The sequence below is a fragment of the Mauremys reevesii genome, linkage group 4 (assembly GCF_016161935.1).
Source record: "Mauremys reevesii isolate NIE-2019 linkage group 4, ASM1616193v1, whole genome shotgun sequence".
NCBI classification, from domain to species: Eukaryota; Metazoa; Chordata; order Testudines; family Geoemydidae; genus Mauremys; species Mauremys reevesii.
This window is the reverse complement of record NC_052626.1, coordinates 64164122-64185919: the sequence shown is the minus strand read 5'-3', so window position 1 is coordinate 64185919 and position 21798 is coordinate 64164122. Positions and strand designations below refer to the sequence as shown.

General features: G+C 43.3%; 1 protein-coding gene across 11 annotated transcripts in view; it reads right to left on the bottom strand.

The window, feature by feature from the left end:
- DPF3 (double PHD fingers 3) overlaps positions 1-21767 on the bottom strand; it is a 246937-nt gene extending 225170 nt beyond the window's left edge. For 2 of the 11 annotated variants that reach the window (XM_039535057.1, XM_039535062.1), the window contains exons 1-5: positions 21468-21767; positions 21217-21384; positions 15896-16027; positions 4670-4746; positions 105-141 (exon numbers count right to left, since the gene is read on the bottom strand). In XM_039535057.1, coding sequence (XP_039390991.1) covers positions 105-127 — 23 coding nt within the window. In that variant the 5' untranslated portion in view covers positions 128-141; positions 4670-4746; positions 15896-16027; positions 21217-21384; positions 21468-21767. Of the gene's footprint in view, positions 1-55; positions 75-104; positions 142-4669; positions 4747-15895; positions 16028-21216; positions 21385-21467 lie in introns of those variants that run through there. The other 9 variants (XM_039535066.1, XM_039535065.1, XM_039535058.1 and 6 more) reach the window with 8 other exon arrangements.
- Between the last annotated feature and the right edge of the window lie 31 nt (positions 21768-21798).

Below are 21798 nucleotides of genomic sequence, written 5' to 3'. Positions count from 1 at the left end.
TGCAACCTAAATGTTTTAACATTTTTCTTTTGTATGTAATATATACTGTACATACACAGAGTGTTGTTTAATCTTTGAAGTCAGATTGGTAACCTTGGGACTACCTTATCACTGCATCCAGAAGCATCAGTGGTTCTACTTCTAGGATAAAAAAAAAAAAAAAAAAACATTAAAAGGCAGTTGATACCTACCAGGAAAGTCTTGAAAAACATTTAGAACTATTTCTACATCAACATCACTATTAGTTTTTCTTCCCACTCTGGTTTAATTCAATGGAGACATTTGCTTGAACAAGTCTTTCACTTTTAATTGTTCATGTGCTCCTCATGTTTTCTCTCCAGATAAAGTCATAATTCTGTTTGTGACATTTTAGTCATTTGTACTGCAGCAATTTGGATTTGAGAGAGGATTAAGATGACACTTCACGTGAGAAATAAGCAACAGGATCAGAGGAACACTTGAGCATAAAGTATTGTTTTCATGACCAAGTTCTTAGTCATGAAAAACACAGGGAGGAGGAGGAGGACAGAAAACATTATACAATAGGTAGAATAGTTTATATATAAAAACAGTAGTTACAATTTTCCATGAATTATCAGATGATCTTTAAGGATAGGTCAATTGTAGATGCCTTGGTTCATGTGGGATTTATTATGTAGGATTTATTAAACATACATTATAACTGATGCAGAATATAGGGGGCATTTATTTGTCTGATAGAGGGTTTCTTAAATTTCAAACAAGCCATCTTGCAGTATTTAAAACACTCTTCATAAGTGTGTAGCAAGTTTATACATCCCACTTAACAAAAACCTAGTCAAAGGGATCAGTACTAGTCATGAAAAATTAAAAATAAGTCTGGAGTTTCTAGATCAAACCATTTTCCAGTTATGACATTCCATGTGTCAGGGAGTTTGGTTTTGGTTTGGCAAAGTTAGAGGAGGGGTCAAAATCAAGTTTATAATGGAAGGCATATTTCAGCTTTAACTATGGTAAAGACTTAACTTATGGTAAAACTATCTATCCATAATATCAAGTGGAGCTCATATTTTTTTCAGACATCAAAACACGTTCATACTCCCTTACTCCCCATCTCAAAAGGCAGAGGTTAAAAAAATATATACAATCAAAGCAATCGTCCCCAAAGTTGCACAGAAATCCTTTAACAGCCCAAATGTCTACAGACAAATATTCTTTACAATTAGCTGGTTTCTGCTTAAGCATTCATAGTTCCAGGAATGGTCCTTGTATCAGGGTATAGAAACTGAACCAAGCTCTCAGTCATTGGTGTCAGGCATTAACGTAGCTGCTATTATTCACTTGGGAGTTTTGGAAATCTGGTAGGACATTACTGTTGTCACAGCCAATGCAGAGCAAATTCCCACTCTTCCCCCCCCCACCACCACCCACCCATACACATTAACTCTAGTAACAGATGGATGGGGGGCAGAATGGAATAGCTTGACAAAAAAGCCAGCTGCAATATCTGATCCAGATCACTGTCAATGAGCAAAGAGATGTGAGTAAAATGTGTAAAGAATAGTCTTCTATAGGCAAGCAGGTGGTATGGTGGCTTGGAATGAAATGTGATGCAAAGGCCAGAAAAGTGAAACTCTATAATTTGCCCAGCAACATCATGGAGAATGGGGACATTAAAAGGACACTATCAAGTTGTTATAGCCAAAAATAAACACAGAGGGCCTAATTCAGCCCTCAGTTACACTTATATAGCTCCATTTCAAATTTGGCCCAGAATACTTTAAAAGTTGCATAGTCTATTGTATTTTCTTATTTCATTTGTGTTTCTTTTTAAATTCAGTGGGCTTGATTTATCCCTGCAGGAGTAGGAAAGTGCAATTTGCATCCCCACTCTTGGAGCATTATCATTGCTTCAGTCAAAGGAGACCCCTTTTGAGACTCAGAGCTTGATGCAAATCTTACTGAAGTCAACAGGAGTTGTCTTTTCAGTTCTTTCAGGCCCTTCATCAGTGTATCTCCCTGATGCCCTTGCCTCCCCCATCTCCAGCCAACCTTGTCCCTTTGTACATGTTCTGCGCAGGCTGGCAAAACAGGGGGAGGGGGGCCTTATACTGCTGTGACCCCCTTCCATACACCAACCAGACTTTCTGACACTGGGAGTTGGGTTCTGCCAGCTGAGCAAAGTGGACTGAATTATTCTAAAAAACTGAAACAGGCAAATGATATTTATAGTAGATCATACACAAACAAAGCTGCACACCAGCAAAATTTGATGTTTCTATTGAACCATGTGTGCCCTACTACTTTGTTAATTTGTTTGAAGTACATGGATCTATGCTACAGCATTTAATTTCCAAAAGAAACACTTGAACAAATGAGTTTGACAGTCTCATTCCAGTTCTCAGTAGACAAGTTTTCAGCAAAACAGTATAACATAAGAACAGCCGTCCATCTGAACGGCCGTCCATCTAGACCAAAAGTCCATCTAGCCCAGTATCCTGTCTACTGACAGTGGCCAATGCCAGGTGCCCCAGAGGGAGTGAACCTAACAGGTAATGATCAAGTGATCTCTCTTCTGCCATCCATCCCCACTCTCTGACAAACAGTGTCTAGGGACACCATTCCTTACCCATCCTGGCTAATAGCCATTAAGGGACTTAACTGGATAAATTCATGGAGGTTCTCTTTTAAACGCTGTTATAGTCCTAGCCTTCACAACCTCCTCAGGTAAGAAGTTCCACAAGTTGACTGTGCACTGTGTGAAGAAGAACTTCCTTTTATTTGTTTTAAACCTGCTGCCTATTAATTTCATTTGGTGACCCCTAGTTCTTGTATTATGGGAATAAGTAAATAACTTTTCCTTATCTACTTTCTCCACATCACTCATGATTTTATATACCTCTATCATATCCCCTCTTAGTCTCCTCTTTTCCAAGCTGAAAAGTCCTAGCTTCTTTAATCTCTCCTCATATGGGACCCTCTCCAAACCCCTCAGCATTTTAGTTGCCCTTCTCTGAACAGAAACCACTATTCCCTTTGTTCTAATTTACATTCTTGGTGGCTGTTTCAAGAGAGGCCCCGAGGTCTAAATAGGCATTGATGATTGAACTGTCATCTCATCCTTAAAAGTGGCCTGTCTCATTCAGAGTTGAGACACATGGGAAGAAAGAATGTTTGAAGGAACTTGCATGGCTTTATGCACTCTACAGTGATGAGATTCTATGTGAATAGGAATCTGGGCCAAAATCTGTTCACTCATTTACTTCAATGGGACTTCTTGGGTGAGTAAAGAGGATAAAATTTGTCTTCAAATGGGTACAGAAAGGACTTCCATCTATGGCCTCTTCAGGTATATCTATACTACAGCTGGGAGCAGGGTGTATAAAACTGGGGAGGAGAATTGAATTGTATTTAAATTGGATTTTTTATTATTATTTAAATAAGAAGTTTTTCTTTTAGAAAAACTCAGATTTCATTTTAAACAAGTTTAATACAAAATATGGTAAGGCTTTTATTATAATCTCTTAAAACATTTAAATAAAATAAATATGCTGAATCAATGACCCTCTATCAAAACCGAGTTAAAGGCTGCTTTTCTATATAAAGAATCAGAGGAAAAAACATCTCATTTGTGAGGTCAAGCTTTACAAATATAGCACAATAGATCATGTACTTGTTTTGTTTAATAAAAATAAATTTAATATGCTGTTTTGTGAGTTTAATTAAAATCCAGTTACTATCCTAATGCATCTTGACATAAATCATGAGCAAAAATTATTATCTACTAAATAAGCAAAATATCACACTAAAAATGTACAATTAATAAGAATCTGACCATATTAAGGTATATAATTGCTTAAATAGATGTATATGTTTATAGCATACCCTCCTAGGTAGCAAAAAGATGTACCAAATTTTGTGTAAAGGCTCTATTTAGTTGTAAGTCAACATGTTTTAATGCTTACAATCAATGAGAATGCACCTCTCTTTAGAAAATAAAAGTACAAATGGAAAAGTTGATTAAAATCAATGATTTAAATTGAGGCTTTCCACTTGATTTAAATCATGATCCAGCCTGGGTAGACAGACTTGCACTGTGTGGCCAGCGTGGGATTTGTATATGCCATCACAAGCCAATCCCCTGAAACAAATCTACCTAGAAGAAGAAAAATTAATAAAATCTAAAAAATGAAAAACACAAACACTACTTCTAGCAGAGTTTTTACCTCAAAAAGGGAGAAATGCCAGAGACTCCATGGAGTCCACTCTTGCTCTTGATTTTCTGCAAAAGGTGCTCAGATACTGCCTCCTCTGAGGCCAGAAGCCGAGCTTGACATTGTAATTTAACACGGGCTACATCTACACTGCCAAAAAACACCCAAAAACCTGAGAGTGAGTCTCATAGCCTGGACTCTGGCCCAAGCAGGAACATCTACACTTATTTTCAGCCACATTATGGAAGCCAAGATCAATTGACCAGGGTTCTGAGACTCACTCGCAGATTTTGGGGATTGCGGGGGGGGGGGGAGGTTGTGCACTGTAGATGTGCCCAGTGTTAAATTACACCAAGCTCTGCTGCTGGTATCAGAGGAGGAAGTATTAGCAGTTGTATGTGTAACAAATAGCCTAAGGATGTGTGATCATGTCTCCTAGTGGCTGGCCCCAAAGAGAATAAGAGCTTGCTACTTACAGTTGAAGGAGTTCAGCTCAAGAGGAAAAGGTCTGTACTTTTCATGTTGAAGTGTGGGTTCTAGCTCTGCTGCTGACCTGTAGTGAATTATTAAATATGCACAGCATGGTACAACAGAAATGCAGCTCTTCGCTGATGCTTGCTGAATGAATATGACTACAACTCTAAGCACTACCCAGGGACACTTGAGAGTTAAAAGGATGCTATCAGCTTTGCTAGCCCCCAACTGTCACCTCCTTTAAAAGTCCTAGGCTACAGTGGTCCAAGAGCAGGGCTTAATGAGCTGCTGTGAGCAAAATCATAGATGATGAGCCTGGCACAGATGGATGCTGGCTGGGTGGGAGTGCAGACTTCAAGCTCTCATGTCACAAGAGAAGCCTGGCTGGGGTCAAGAATGACTGGAGAGACTGCTACCTGCCAGAGCCGCCCTCAGGGAAGAGAGGCTTCATGCCAGACAATTGTGTCAGTTTGCCTTCTTGTTGCTGGGACAGATTGCTGCAGGCGGGGCCCTCCCTGAGAGGGGTGATAGCCAAATAAAAAGCTTTGTCTTCTACACCCACCCAAGCAGGGACCCAGCAGTGACCACAAGCCCAGCAGTGATTCTATTGCAAAGGGATTTTTTTGGTTGGGGTTTGTCCCCTAAAAATTATTAGGAATAATTTGTACTCTTGGTGCTCCTGTTTCAGGTTATATGCAGACCTCTCTTCAAGTCTGGCTCATGTATACCTGTATCCCATGTTATCAGGTAATATTTAAGTGTTTGCTCTGTAATTGTAAATCAGACATGAGAGAAGCATTAACAAGTGTGAAATGCTAGTTTCCAACAGGAGGTATTCTCTAGCCCAACAAAAGAAGGCCCATCAACACCAGATGAACCATTGTGGAACATCAGAAGACAGAAGGTCTTGTGAGGAGGGGACACAATCCACATCACCCCCCATGAAGAAGAGGTGTGCAACTGAATTCCTCCCAACAGCTGAATTTGCAACTAGAAGCAGACGGGGGCAAAGAAGAGAGAAATAAAAAGCCCTAACAAGGAGGAAGTGTATCTTTTTTTCTACGCGGGCTCTAAGGGGCAAGGATTACTAAGCATAAGCAAAAGATCCCCAGTGCTTGTCCTGCCTTAGCCCTAAAGAACATATAGAGCTTGCTTATCAGAGAAGCTTCTATTAGATTGGAACTCATTTGTTCGTATATATGTTTACCTGCTTTAACCTTATAAATAACTTCTTTCCCTTTTCCTAGTTAATAAAATCTTTAGATAGTTTATTATAGGATTAGCTACAGCCATTGCCTTTGGTGTGTAATCTAAGTGTAATTGACCTAATGTAAGTGACTGGTCCTTTGGTACTGGGAGTAACCTGAATAATGTTGTGATTTTTGGTATAAGGGACCATCTGTCAGAAAGACAAGCCTGCCTGGGTGGCAAGATAATCCCCTTGGGTACTCTGGTCTATCTGTGACTCCACATTAAGACTTATAGTTCTTGAGGAGTTTGCACTTGATAATTGGTTAGTGAAATCTAAGTCTAGACTTCACAGCTAATTTGGGGTCTTTGCCCTGCCTCTTAACACTCTGCCCGGAGGTTGTTACTCAGGCTCATGAGCCACTGTAGGACAGCTTAACAGAGGCTCTCTCTTTTCCCCCTTTCCAGAAAACTCACCCTGGAGATGAAAGAATTCAATAGCATTCTTTTAAAACTTTAAAGCTGACTTATTATCACAAAAGAAATCACATCACATTATCTTTACAAAAACAAAGATAGCGTCAGATGAGTTATAATTTTGGCTCCTTGCAAGATCATACTCTATTGACAGCATCACTTAGGCCAGGGGCGGCTCTAGGCACCAGCAAAACAAGCTGGTGCCTAGGGCGGCCAAATGTAGGGGGCGGCAGGCTGGGCCGGCGGACCTGCCGCAGTCATGCCTGCGGGAGGTCCACCGGAGCCCCGGGACGACCGGACCTACCGCAGGCATGACTGCGGAGGGGGCGCTCGTCCCGCGGCTCGGCTGGACCTCCCGCAGGCATGACTGCGGCAGCTCAAGCGGAGCCGCCGGACCCGCGAGCCGTCCGCAGCCGCGGGGGTCCAGCCGAGCCACGCGGGACCAGCGGTCCCTCTGCAGTCATGCCCGCGGGAGGTCCGCTCCTCCCGCGGCTCCGGGGCGCCTCCCGCGCATGACTGCTTGGGGCGGCCAAAACGCTAGAGCCGCCCCTGACTTAGGCCAATATATGCTATTTACCCATGGTAGATTGGAGGCTTAAAAAAAGAGCAGCAGCAACAGGGCTAATTTGCTAAAGGATCACTCCTCTATGGAAACCAAAGAGCATAGAGACAAAAATCTTTAGAGCAATGCAGATCTGTGGGAAAATATTCTGCAGTCCTTTTTAGCAAGTCTTGTTTAACAACTTAATTAAAATCACTTTTCAAATAGTCACTCTCTCAGCTTGTTTAAAAAGGGGAGTTTCTTCAACAGAATCATCTTCCATCAAATCTACCGGGTAGCATTTTGATAGTTGACAAGTACAGTATCTCAAAAGTTTCATCATTTGTTGTCAGACTCCTAATAAGTGAAGATATGCTGTTGATTTTTTCAGAAGTTTCAGATTTCCTTGTAATTTTGCATATAAAAGCACATCTAAAGCAATGTAAAAAACCATCAACAGCCCAAAAGTAAATTATGAACAATGTCAGACCAAGTCACTTCATGATTTGTGCACATTTCTGGAAATGCTGTTGCCATGCCTCATGAAAATTCAGTTCCTGGTGTCCTCATTCTCCTCTATGAGCCATGCTACCTAGATGGACTATGTCTATCCTGATGCACAGCCCACAGAGGAGAATGAGAGCATGAACTATCCAGACTGCAACTCCCATGAAGCATCACAGCAGCATTTCACATTTTAGCTGAAATTTTGTTGTTTGTTTGTTTTCAGATTTCCACCAAAAGAAAAAAAAATCCCAAGTTTAAACAAGCCTTTTTTAAGCCAGGTCTACTCAGCATTTTATAGGATTGCCTTGATCCTGCATGGACGGATCCTTATCCCAGGCCAAGTGCCAGTGAATACAATGAGACTCCAGCCAGGCATAAGGGTTTGTTCACATGGATCCAACTGCAGAATGAGGGTCTTAAATGGTCAGCTCTTCAGGTCAGGAAGAGAGCAGTCATTTGTTTGACACAGAGCATCTAGAGTGCTGTAGTACATAAACAATCCATTTGTCATCTCAGTTTTGTTGAGCCTCCTTGCTCTTGCATGATGGGAACTATTTTATATACCTCTGTCATATTCTAATATGAGCCTTTATCCCCAAATAAAATACTAATTTTCTTAGTTTCTCCTCATATGAAAGTTCTCCTTGCCCCCAACCACACACATGTACATTATACTGCATTGAATCACTTGTTTATTTTCTCTCTCTCTCATGTGTCATTTTGACCAGAGGTAACAAAACCTTAATTCAGTATTCAAGGTGAGGATGCTGCACCAGTTGACACAATTGCATTATACCTTCCCCCTCTCCTTTATCTTGTTCTGTGTCCTTTATAAAATCAGGTGTGTTTTATAGAGAAAGTGAGTACATGGCTATTAGTCAATTTACACTCAGTTGTTACCTAGGAAGAAAAATCAATTACATCTTGTCAGGTAATTAATCCAGTTTATACCCCATGGTCTGGTAGCCTCTGGAAGCTCTTAGCCATTTCATACAGCATACTCCATCTTTCATCCTTCCTGATCCCCCACAAGGTCATAGCACAGAGTGTGCCATTTAGATCCTACAGCCAGTTACCTTAGCAGTTCTTTCCTGGGGACTTGGATAGATTTCCAGTTCCTAATTAGAAAGTACTTTCTTGTGAGGAATGACAACTCAACCAACTCTAAGTCATTTTTAATAGCTCTTACTTACTCCTTTAATTTCCATCCAATCAAGTCCAAAGCCAAAGATTTTTGGAACCTATATACCAGGAAGTTATGTCGCTACCAGTATTTTAAATATGAAAGACTGGAACTCTCTCTCAGCTCCATAACATAGGTATCCAGTTTCAGTATCTTTTCTATTCCTGAAGACCTTCTCATCACACTTTACTAAGAATAGGGGCAATATATACATTCTTTGTAGAGGTTTATTAGTTTAGAAGTTTGATTCATCTACTAGTTCCTTGCAAACCAGTTTACTGCTTCCAAACAGAGCTGGTCCAAGAGGTAACTATAGCAGGACCGCTTGGAAATAGTGACCATAATACAATAGCATTCAACATCCCTGTGGTGGGAAGAACATCTCAACTGCCCAACACTGTGGCCTTTAATTTCAAAAGGGGGAACTATACAAAAATGAAGGGGTTAGTTAGACAAAAGTTAAAAGGTACAGTGACTAAAGTGAAATCCCTGCAAGTTGCGTGGGCCCTTTTTAAAGGCACCATAATAGAGGCCCAACTTCAATGTATACCCCAAATTAAGAAAAACAGTAAAAGAACTAAAAAAGAGCCACCGTGGCTTAACAACCATGTAAGAGAAGCAGTGAGAGATAAAAAGACTTCCTTTAAAAAGTGGAAGTCAAATCCTAGTGAGGCAAATAGAAAGGAGCACAAGCATTGCCAACTTAAGTGCAAGAGTGTAATAAGAAAAGCCAAAGAGGAGTTTGAAGAACGGCTAGCCAAAAACTCCAAAAGGTAATAACAAAATGTTTTTTAAGTACATCAGAAGCAGGAAGCCTGCTAAACAACCAGTGGGGCCCCTTGACGATGAAAATACAAAAGGAGCGCTTAAAGATGATAAAGTCATTGCGGAGAAACTAAATGGATTCTTTGCTTCAGTCTTCACGGCTGAGGATGTTAGGGAGATTCCCAAACCTGAGCTGGCTTTTGTAGGTGACAAATCTGAGGAACTGTCACAGATTGAAGTATCACTAGAGGAGGTTTTGGAATTAATTGACAAACTCAACATTAACAAGTCACTGGGACCAGATGGCTTTCACCCAAGAGTTCTGAAAGAACTCAAATGTGAAGTTGCGGAACTATTAACTAAGGTTTGTAACCTGTCCTTTAAATCGGCTTCAGTACCCAATGACTGGAAGTTAGCTAATGTAACACCAATATTTAAAAAGGGCTCTAGGGGTGATCCCGGCAATTACAGACCGGTAAGTCTAACGTCGGTACCGGGCAAATTAGTTGAAACAATAGTAAAGAATAAAATTGTCAGACACATAGAAAAACAAACTCTTGAGCAATAGTCAACATGGTTTCTGTAAAGGGAAATCGTGTCTTACTAATCTATTAGAGTTCTTTGAAGGGGTCAACAAACATGTGGACAAGGGGGATCCGGTGGACATAGTGTACTTAAATTTCCAGAAAGCCTTTGACAAGGTCCCTCACCAAAGGCTCTTACGTAAATTAAGCTGTCATGGGATAAAAGGAAAAGTCCTTTCATGGATTGAGAACTGGTTAAAGGACAGGGAACAAAGGGTAGGAATTAATGGTAAATTCTCAGAATGGAGAGGGGTAACTAGTGGTGTTCCCCAAGGGTCAGTCCTAGGACCAATCCTATTCAATTTATTCATAAATGATCTGGAGAAAGGGGTAAACAGTGAGGTGGCAAAGTTTGCAGATGATACTAAACTACTCAAGATAGTTAAGACCAAAGCAGATTGTGAAGAACTTCAAAAAGATCTCACAAAACTAAGTGATTGGGCAACAAAATGGCAAATGAAATTTAATGTGGATAAATGTAAAGTAATGCACATTGCAAAAATTACCCCAACTATACATACAACATGATGGGGGCTAATTTAGCTACAACGAGTCAGGAAAAAGATCTTGGAGTTATCGTGGATAGTTCTCTGAAGATGTCCACGCAGTGTGCAGAGGCGGTCAAAAAAGCAAACAGGATGTTAGGAATCATTAAAAAGGGGATAGAAAACAAGACTGAGAATATATTATTGCCCTTATATAAATCCATGGTACGCCCACATCTTGAATACTGTGTACAGATGTGGTCTCCTCACCTCAAAAAAGATATTCTAGCACTAGAAAAGGTTCAGAAAAGAGCAACTAAAATGATTTAGGGGTTTGGAGAGGGTCCCATATGAGGAAAGATTAAAGAGGCTAGGACTCTTCAGTTTGGAAAAGAGAAGACTAAGGGGGGACATGATAGAGGTATATAAAATCATGAGTGATGTTGAGAAAGTGGATAAGGAAAAGTTATTTACTTATTCCCATAATACAAGAACTAGGGGTCACCAAACGAAATTAATAGGCAGCAGGTTTAAAACAAATAAAAGGAAGTTCTTCTTCACGCAGCGCACAGTCAACTTGTGGAACTCCTTACCTGAGGAGGTTGTGAAGGCTAGGACTATAACAATGTTTAAAAGGGGACTGGATAAATTCATGGTGGCTAAGTCCATAAATGGCTATTAGCCAGGATGGGTAAGAATGGTGTCCCTAGCCTCTGTTCGTCAGAGGATGGAGATGGATGGCAGGAGAGAGATCACTTGATCATTGCCTGTTAGGTTCACTCCCTCGGGGCACCTGGCATTGGCCACTGTCGGTAGACAGATACTGGGCTAGATGGACCTTTGGTCTGACCCGGTACGGCCTTTCTTATGTTCTTATGTAACAGGTCTGTGGCTTGGTCTACACTATATACTTACTTCCGTATCACTATATCAATCTTAACCCCCTGTGTAGACAACGTTATGTTGGTGGGAGAGCTTCTCCCGCCAACATAGCTACCACCTCTTGTGGAGGTGGACTTATTAAGCCAATGGGAGAGCTCTCTCCCATCAGCTTAAAGCATCTTCACCAGACGTGCTACAGAGGCACAGCTGTGCCAATGTAAATTTGTAGTGTAGACCCAGAGGCGAATTTACAGTAAAACACTGGTTGCCTTGGCACTGGGCCCCCCAATGACAGGGCAGCTGCAGGGGCAGAAGCTTGGTCCTGCTGGCTCTGCACCCACTGGTAGCCAAGCTCCCCATTCCCCCCGACTCTTCCCCGCCTCCTCCCCCATTGCTGCCCCAGTTGCTGAACAGTTGTTTGCCAGTGCTCAGGTCGCTCTGGGGGGTGGGGGGAAGTGGGAGGAGCGGGGCCGCAGCGCACTCGGGGGAGGAGGCAGACACGGGGCCTTGGGGAAGGGGGTGGAATCAAGGCAGGGTGTAGCAAAGGCAGGGGCACTGGGCAGGGGGCTGGGAGCACCCCCAGGACCCCAGCCCATACCCCCAGCCCTAACTCCTGCACCCCCGACCTGAGCACCAAATGGGAGCTCCTGCACACACACCCCACATTCCCACTTGCACCCCTCACACCAAATGGGAGCTGCCCCAGGTAAGTGCTTCCCACCCCAACCTCCTGCCCCAACCCTGAGCCCCCTCCTGCATCCTAACTCCTGGCCAGACCCTGCACCCCAATCCCCAGCCTGCTCATTCACCTCAACTCCCTCCTAGACCCTGCACCCCCAGCCCTGAATCCTGGAACCCCCTCACACACTCCCAGCCATGACTCCTGCACCCCCTTACACACCCCCAGCTACCTGCCCTCCCTGACTCCTGCACCCCCCTCACACACTTCCAGCCCTGACTCCTGCACCCCCGACATCCCCACCTGCACCCCTCGCACCAAACGAGAGCTGCCCCAGATAAGTGCTCCACACCCCAACCCCCTGCTCCAGCCCTGAGCCCCCTCCCGCACCCCAACTCCCAGCCTGCTCCTGCACCTTAACATCCTCCCAGACCCTGCACCCTCAGCCCTGAGCCCCCTCCCGCACCATCAGTCCTGGCAGGACCCCACACCCTAATGTTTTATTACTTTTTTTAATAAAGCACTCTTATCCAAAGCACTTTACAATAGTTAGCTAATGGTACAAACAATATTTGGAAAGATCGTTAAGTGGTCGACCCTCAGCGATTTTCAAGTGGTCTGTGGAAAAATAAGTTAGACTACAAAAACGATCAAGGTACCTCACTTTATTTTCATTTACTTCCTATTACTTATAGGAGGAGGATGAAGAAAAAAAGAATGAAAAATGGAGGCGGTGGGGAGGTAAGAGAGAACATTCTTTTTCCTTGGCTGGGTCCCAAGAAGGGGCCCCAAAAATGAAGCTGACCACAGAGCCCCACTAACTCTAAATCCATCACTGTGTAGACCTGCCCTGAGTCTTTCTCCCCCACACCCTGATTTCACAGCTTTTGATAAGCAAGAGGGAGCTGGGCAGGGCACATCCCATGTACAATTTTTAAGTAAGTTTTACAGTTTCATAGACACAGGACCCAACCTTGCAATCTCATCCTGATGGGCAGACTCTGGCCCCTGGAGCCTGACATTGTTTGTTTTAATTCCCTCTCATATTCTCCCACACCCCAACAAATAAGCCAAACCACCCACATGTAGCCTCTTTGTATGCTGATATAGTCTATAAAGAACCACTTACTTTCCCATGTTAACCTTCCCAGCTCTGACCCCTTTTCCTTCAGCATGTACTCCTGAAAGGTCTCAAACGAAACACTCTAGGTATTTTAAGAGTGACTGGAAAGCTCCCACAACTAGTCTTTTTTGTCCTAGCAGGAGAAAATTTGAGAGTTGTGTTGTATTAATTTAGATGGAATAAATGAGCTAAAGATGTTAATATAACCCAGTCACTGTCCAACATCAAACTGTTGGAAACAAAGACTGGGGATTGGCATACAGAGACCTCAGCCTGCTTAGCACCATGGCAAATACACCATTAAACATCATTTAACCTTTTCTGAAAGATACAGAGAAGAATGAAAAACAGCCTAAGCATTCAAAATTTAAAGTGTTAAATAGGGCTTTGATTTTAAACAGCAGCCCTTGTTCCCTTTTTCTTTAGCTGCAGACAGTTTTTAGAAGGAAAGACTCCCTGTTTGACAGTCTCCTAGATTGCATTAAAGATGGTAATAATGGTCCTTTTGAGGAAAAGAGAAGTTAGTTGAAATGGGCTGGAGTCATTGCTGCTGCTAAAGTCCAATCTTAGAAGGAAAAGCCCCCTTATTTAACAGTCTTTTAGTATCAAAGATGGTAATAACTGTTCATCCCTGGTGGTGTTTGGGATTCAGCTGGAGCCAGCAGGGTGGTGATGTCATCTGGGTCCCTCTCTCTGGTCAGGACATCCCTCAGTACTACAACAAAGAGGGGGTCCCAGGAGACAGTGTGGGTGGCAGCCATGGTGAAGCTCACTCCAATAGTCTCCAGCTGTTTTTTCACTCTGTTCTTTTTGTTCTTTCCCCACAAAAATATTTATTTTAAGGAACCAAAAAGGGGGGCGATGGGTGGAATAGCCCATCCCCTCATTATTTTGTTCAACAATTAGGCCCAATATCAGCTCATTAACTTCTGGCTCCACATTTCTTGCTTTTAGCAAGTACAATCTCAACACAGTCCTTGAATCATATAAACTTGGTCTTTTTGTTTAGACACCTCCAAGGCCATGCCCTCTGCTACTGCTCAGTAGAGGGGAAATATTTTCCAGCTGCATGAAGATTCAACTTCACACCTGAGGGAGACTATTAAGGAGCTAAAGTAGCTGACAATAGTTTTACATCTAGGGCAAAATGTTTCCTCTGGGATACTGGCCAGTTCTTTCCACTTTTCATCAGGCCTTTCATGAATATGTTGCAGGATAAACTTCCAGCAATCACTGCATTAAGAATCTGTAAACTGATACAATGATTCAGCAGAAAGGGGGGAGGGGAGGAGAAAAAAAACAAAACAAAACAAAACAGTGGCAGCCAGCAAAGTCTTGTCCTCAAGGGATATTATTTATAGCAAGATACCAACCATCTGCAGATCATGGCACACTTTTCTGTGGTGAGGGTGTTTCCTCATTGCCTCTCCATGAGCACATCATCCCAGTATTTCACTCTATATTGGCTCCCCATTGAATACAGAGTCCAACTCAAATTCTCTGTCCTGACATTTTCAGCTCTCCATGGGATCACCTCTGCTTCCATGACCTTCCACAACAACTTCCTTCCACCAGAGCAATGACACTATCAATCAACAGGGCAGGTTTGGGAAGAGACAGAATTTTCACTGGAGTTGGACTAAGACTATGGAACAAGATACAAGAATGACCATTGACTTCAGCATCTTTAGAACTAAATGCAAGCCATTTTCAAAGCACCTAAGTCACTTTGGAAACTAAGGGTATGTCTTCACTAGCAATGTTAAAGCGCTGCCACGGCTTTGTAGCGGCTGTGTAGTTAAAAAAAACAAAAACCAACAAACAACCCACACACCTCCACGAGGGGAGTGGCTACCAGCACTGGTGCACTGTCTACACTGCCACTTTACAGTGCTGAAACTTGCAGTGATCAGGGGTTGGGGGGGAAGGAGGGTTCAAACCCCTTAGCGAGAAAGTTGCAGCACTGTAAAGTGGCAGTGTAGACAGGGCCCTAGTCCCATTTTCAGACGTGACTAAGACACTTAAGAATCTAAGTCCCATTGACTTTCAATGGGCTTCTAAATGCCAATGTTATTTTTCAAAATGGGACTTTAGTTTAGGGTAAAACTTTCAAAAACACTGAAGTTTTTACTACTTTTTACTCCTGCTAGCTCTGCAGAATCAACCAATGAGCTTGATTCCATTTCTCCTTATGCATCCTCAACAGAACTGTGTATTAAGCCCAAATCAGTTACACCTGACTAATCTCACACACAATAGGACTGCAAAGGGGAAGCAGAGGACAAAGTTTTACTTATAGACCATTTCTCGTTGCTTACAATGAATGACAAGGAAAGAAGCTGGATTGATTGAGTCCAGTTTGAATTGCGAATTAATAAGGCTAGTAGATTATATATAGATTTTACACACACACACACACACACACACACACACACACACACGCTGTAGGGCTGGAAGGGACCTCGAGAGGTCATTGAGTCCAGTCCCCCTCATGGCAGAACCAAATACTGTCTAGACCATCCCTGATAGACATTTATCTAACCTACTCTTAAATATCTCCATATATACATACATACACATACATTATATATATTATGCACACACACATATACACACACATTATTGAACACATTTGATATGAAAAATATTGAGAGTCAATAAGTATAGAACCCACAATGCAATTATCAAGGAATCACTTCTCAGAGTGGAGCAGCACTGTAATGTTGCATTAACACAGCAGCATTGCATACACCAGGACTTATTTTACAAACTGTTATAACACGTAAAAGACTTTACTGTGAAAGTTCATTTTACTTGTGATCTTTTTGGTGTATTTGGGGACCTCCTTCCTTCAGTGGAGATGAAGTTGATATCGCAGGACACAGAGCAGGCTTCTTCTAACACCTTCAGTAGAACTTCTCTAAGCATCCTCAGCATCCTCTGGGACTTAAATACAAATAAATACACATTAAAATAAAAAAATTAAATTGATTACAGTATTATAGAATTGCAATACAGGCACAAAGCAGGTTACAAGAATACTCCAAAAGGAACACGCTCCAGACCTTGCAGTGTTTTTGTAAGTGCACTACTGCCCTCCAGTGGATGGAATCAGATCTGTTCCAGTGTTTATAGACTGATTCTCCAGCATGTCTGGGGAAGCTGCACCTCTAACTTGACAGGCAGAAGCCTTTGTACTGGAAGTACAAGTTCTTAGATGCCACACGAATGCAACAAGTGGATGGTCATGATTGTTAGCACATGCTGTCATGATCCAGCTATTGATGTTTTGTGGCAATTTCCTGATAATGCAAGAGGATATAAACCAGAATTCAATAACTAGGGCCCTACCAAATTCAAGGCCATGAAAAACGTGTCACAGACTGTGAAATCTGGTCTTTCCCCTCCCCCATAAAATCTGGTCTTTGTGTGCTTTTACCCTATAGAGATTTCATGGGAGACAAACGTTTCTCAAATTGGGGGTCCTGACACAAGAGGGTGTTGCGGGGGGGGGGGTGTCGCAAGGTTATTTTAGGGGGGTTGCGGTAATGCCACCCTTATTTATGCACTGCCTTCAGAGCTGGGCAGCTGGAGAGCAGTGGCTGTTGGCTGGGCACTCAGCTCTGAAGGCAGCGTCATGCCAGCACCAGTGCAGAAGTAAGGGTAGCAATACCATACCGTGCCACCCATGGGTGGTGGTATAATAGACCAGTGGAGGCTAAACCTCCACCTGCCACAGCTGCTAGGAGATCCCAGGCCCTCCCTCTACTCAGGGTTCTAGCCCAGAGACCCTATAGCTAGCCACTAAGGTCTACTTCTTCAGACTCCTTACTGACTAGACCTAGACCAGGGATCGGCAACCTTTGGCACACGGCCCCCCAGGGAAAGCCCCTGGCGGGCCGGGTTGGTTTGTTTACCTGCCGCATCCACAGGTTTGGCTGATTGCAGCTCCCACTGGCCGCGGTTCACTGCTACAGGCCAATGTGGCTGTTCACGGGGGTGGTGGGACAGAAAAAGAGTCCCCAAGATAGGACAGCCTCTTCTGTCAGGCTAAGTGTGTGGTTGGATAGATTAACAATATTGTTGGGTGAGTTACAGTCCTGTGGTGATCTGGAAGCCTACTCTCGTTGTCTCCGACTCAAGGAATATTTTCAACACACCACTGAACAGTGCACTGACCACAGGAACCCTCCTACCAACACTACAAGAAGAAGAATTCTGCATGGACTCCTCCTGATGGTCAAAATGACAGACTGGACTTCTACATAGAGTGCTTCCGCAGACGTGCGCAGGCTGAAATTGTGAACAAACAGCATCACTTGCCGTACAGAACACAACGTCATCCACAGCCTCAGAAACAACTCTGACATTATAATCAAAGGGGCTGACAAAGGAGGTGCATTGTACAGGTACATTAGCCAAACCAGACAGTCTCTACGTAAAAGAATCATAGAATCATAGAATTCAAGATCAGAAGGGACCATTATGATCATCTAGTCTGACCTTCTGCAAGATGCAGGCCACATAAGCCGATCCACCCACTCCTTAAGCAAGCGACCCCTGCCCCATGCTTCGGAGGAAGGCGAAAAACCTCCAGGGCCACTGCCAATCTACCCTGGAGGAAAATTCCTTCCCGACCCCAAATATGGCGGTCAGCTGAACCCCGAGCATGCGGGCAACACTCTCCAGCCATACCCTCTGGAAAAAGGCTAACAATATCCTATCATTGACCCATTGTACTAATTACCAGTGTGGCACTTAATTGAGAATAAATGGTAAATGGACACAAATCGGACATCAGGAATGGTAACATACAAAAGCCAGTAGGAGAACACTTCAATTTCCCTGGACATTCTATAACAGATTTAAAAGTAGCCATAGTTGAACAAAAAAACTTCAGAAACAGACTTCAAAGAGAAACAGCAGAACTAAAATTCATTTGCAAATTTAACACCATTAATTTAGGTTTGAATAGGGACTGGGAGTGGCTGGATCACTACAAAAGCAACTTTCCCTGTCTTGGAATTGACACTTCCTCATCATTTATTGGCAGTGAACTACATCCAGCCTGATTGAATTGGCCCTGTCAACACTGGTTCTCCACTTGTGAGGTAACTCCCTTCTCTTCATGTATAATAATGTCTGCATCTGTAATTCTCACTCCATGCATCTGAAGAAATGGGGTTTTTACCCACAAAAGCTTATGCCCAAATAAATATGTTAGCCTTTAAGGTGTCACCAGACTCCTTGTTGTTTTTGTGGATACAGACTAACACAGTTACCCCCTGATACTTACTTTCCACAGGAACACCCATTTTTGCTTCCTTCCAACCAGCCCTTAGGATCTCAGCCTCCCTCCTTTAACATGACCCCAGCAATCCCAAGAACATAACCTAGCACACAAATCTCTCCCTTCTTCTCTCCCCAACCCTCATACTCCTCAGGAAATCTACCCCACTGCTAAAATCCCCCCAAATCAATTAAAGTCAGTGGCTAAGGCCCCACAATCCTTCTAAAATCTATTACAGTGGGGCACTCTACCTCTTTTTGTAGCGCTCCTGCCACCTTTCATTCTCTCTCTTGGATGCTCCAGTGTCTCCTATAGCAGCTGCTGTGTGATTGGTTGGCTTCCAATCCCCTCCCCACCTTGAGAAGATTACATGGCTCCACCCCTCTGCTCTCCCTGTTCTTAAAGGAGCAGGAGCTCAGAGGCTGCTTTGCTCTTCACTCCTCTCTTCCTGACAAATAGTTTGCAGGGAACATATTTCCAGTTAGTAATAAAATATATTTTGCTTCATAACATGCTCATTCTCAAGGCCAAGTCTTAAGAGTCCCAAGGACCTCACGCTGGCCACCCCTTCTCTACCCAGTCCCTATGCTTCCTGCCACCTGCCTCTACAACCTGCCCACCATTGTCCTGACCTCCTGCTGCTTATGATTGCCTCTTGACACCTCTCTCCTTACCTCCTGTCCTGCCTCCCTTCTGCCTGCCTTTTACTGCCCACCTAGGACTGTCCTGTACCCTTGCCACCTTTTCACCTCCAATTACTATGTTATGGTCTTACAGCTGTCTTGCCCAGACTTTATTTGCAATTCTTGTATTTTATTCCCACAGTCAACTTCTCCAATATGTCTTTTAATAGCATTTAATTCAGGAAAGCACTAGAGAATGACCCTCCTGGAACAATCTGTCTTGATGGAAGTGTGTGGTTTCCTTCTTATCCATGGTAAATTGTTAAAGAAAATGAGGTTCTAAGCTTTTAATTGATTTTGGGGAGAGTTATGAAAGGGGAGAGAGAATGTGACATTTAATTACATTTACATTTCAAAGTGGGTTTTCCTTTAATCTCCTTACTTGTATCTACTGCTCTCTTATTTTAGACAAGGAATTTCAGAGGGCATAGACGCCTTGGCAGCTTGCATAGCTTCCAGACCTCTGCTTTTTGCTCAGAGTCCTCAATTCCTTTGTATAGGAGGATTGCTCATCTGTGGTTTGCCTTACTGGTGCTGGAGGAGTACCTGTGAACTTTTATGTCTCCATGGAAACACTGGTGTCACTTCCAAATCTCTCAGTAGATGCTGGGTTTAAGTGAGAAAACACCCATTTCTCTCCCTGTCTGTTTCTTTCATAAAAATTTCCCCAATTCCATCAGAGAACACTAGCCTCACTTCAGGTGTATTTATACCAAAATGTTACTGGAATCCACTAGAGTGCTTCAGTAAACAATATTCTGCATTTCTATCCAAGGATAGAAGGATCAAGAATCTCAAAGTGAATTTGACATTACAATACCCCTGTGAAGTGTGTATTATCCCCATTGAGTGTAAGTGACTGGCACAAGGTAACACAGCAAGTCAGCAGAAGAGCAGAGAATAGAACTAAATTATCCCCATAAAGCCTCAAATTAAATTCCTCATGCAGTTGAATAAACTCCCACATGAAAAGGAATTAGAGGCACATACCTCACTTACGATGAAAGACTAACATAACTTTTAACATTAATAAACTATATATAGTGTATAGGTTTTGTGGGACAAATTGTAGCTTGAGGCTGTAGGAGCTGCTGAGGTCTCTGGGGCCTAAGGGCAGGGACTTGCACATAATATACTGCATAACAGACTTACAGTTGATCTGTAACAGCAAGATTAACTGCTGGTAAACAAGATAATCTAACAGTCATGATGTACATCATACACTGGGTAGGTTTTTACCACTGGAATTACAGTAGAATTTGTATATTTCAGATGGCTCTTATATGCTTAGTTTTTTGGGTTTTTTTTCAGTGAAAGACTTTATTCCATCTTCCCACAGTGATAAATGGGCATTTAAAACATTCAGTTGTGGGCTAGCAGCTGAGGCTGCAACTAACCTACCCAGTGTGGCTATCAGAAACCACTTCCCAGAACAGGTGCACTTGGGAAGCAACAACCTGAGACTATTTACACACCCTGTCTTGCTTTGCTGGTGTGTACACAAGGAAGAACAGCTCCATCCCCCCAATCCCTGCACTGCTGCTTCAGTGGCAGGAGCAGGCTGAAGCCTGGCCCTCCCTTGGAGAGCTAGCTACCAGATGGTTTTGAGCAGACACCACCAGGCTGTGCTCTGACCAGAGTAGCTTCTGCCAGACCAGCCTGGGGTGAGCAGAAAGGTGTTGTACTGAGTAAATAGAACAGGGCTGCTCAGCTTCCCCCTCCTTGCTCAGGCCCCACAGCAAAGTCATTCTAGGAAGCTGTTTCAGCAGCAGTTAAAGAGCTGACCAACCTCACGATCTGGGTCATCTCCTCATTGCAGATGGTACCCAAAGATCAGACCCTCCCCCACTCTTACCAGAATCTTCTGATATATTTTGAGCTGCTCTTTCCTTATAAAATAGGCAACCCACACCACTACCTACGTATCACATATTGTTGTTTATTACATAACAGTGTACTTATAAAAACACTAAATGCATGTTAAACTATTTATACATATTATACCGCTCATAAAATATTTACTACTGTGGCCCCCACTCACAGGAGCAGGAATAGTCAGTGTAAACAAATAACACTGTAGAAGTGAAGTTGTTCTACTAATTCCGTTTCTCCTTTTAACTTAAGCTAGCAAACCTACGAAACAGTGGTATTTGCGCGCTCACAGGAAATCATTCACACTCTGTATCAAGCTCACATCCAAAGCCTCATCTCGAAACCTCTGGGAAGGGAATTTTCGGGGCCGGGCTCATGAGCTGACTCGTGACTGTCTAGGAGGCACTGACTGACATCAGGGTGTCAAGTATCAGAGGGGTAGCCGTGTTAGTCTGGATCTGTAAAAGCAACAAAGAATCCTGTGGCACCTTATAGACTAACAGACGTTTTGCAGCATGAGCTTTCGTGGGTGAATACACACTTCTTCGGATGCAAGTTGACCCACTTCTTCAGATGCAAGTTCAGATGACATCAGGGTGTAACGTCAGCAACTGCCGTATCTGTTTAACGGCCCGGGGGGAACACGCTGGGGCCTCCGTTACCCAGGGGCAGGTGCGCACAGAACCGGCCCTAACTTCACTGCCGGGGCCGGGCCACCTCACCCGAGGGCAAACAAGTCAGCGGGCGGCGGCGCGACGAGCAGTCACAGGCGATGCCACCCGGCACCGCCCCCAACCGTTGCAACTGCGCACGCGCGACCCAGACTCCCCGCCCCGTTCCGTTCCTGGGCACGCCGGACCGCAGGAGCCCGC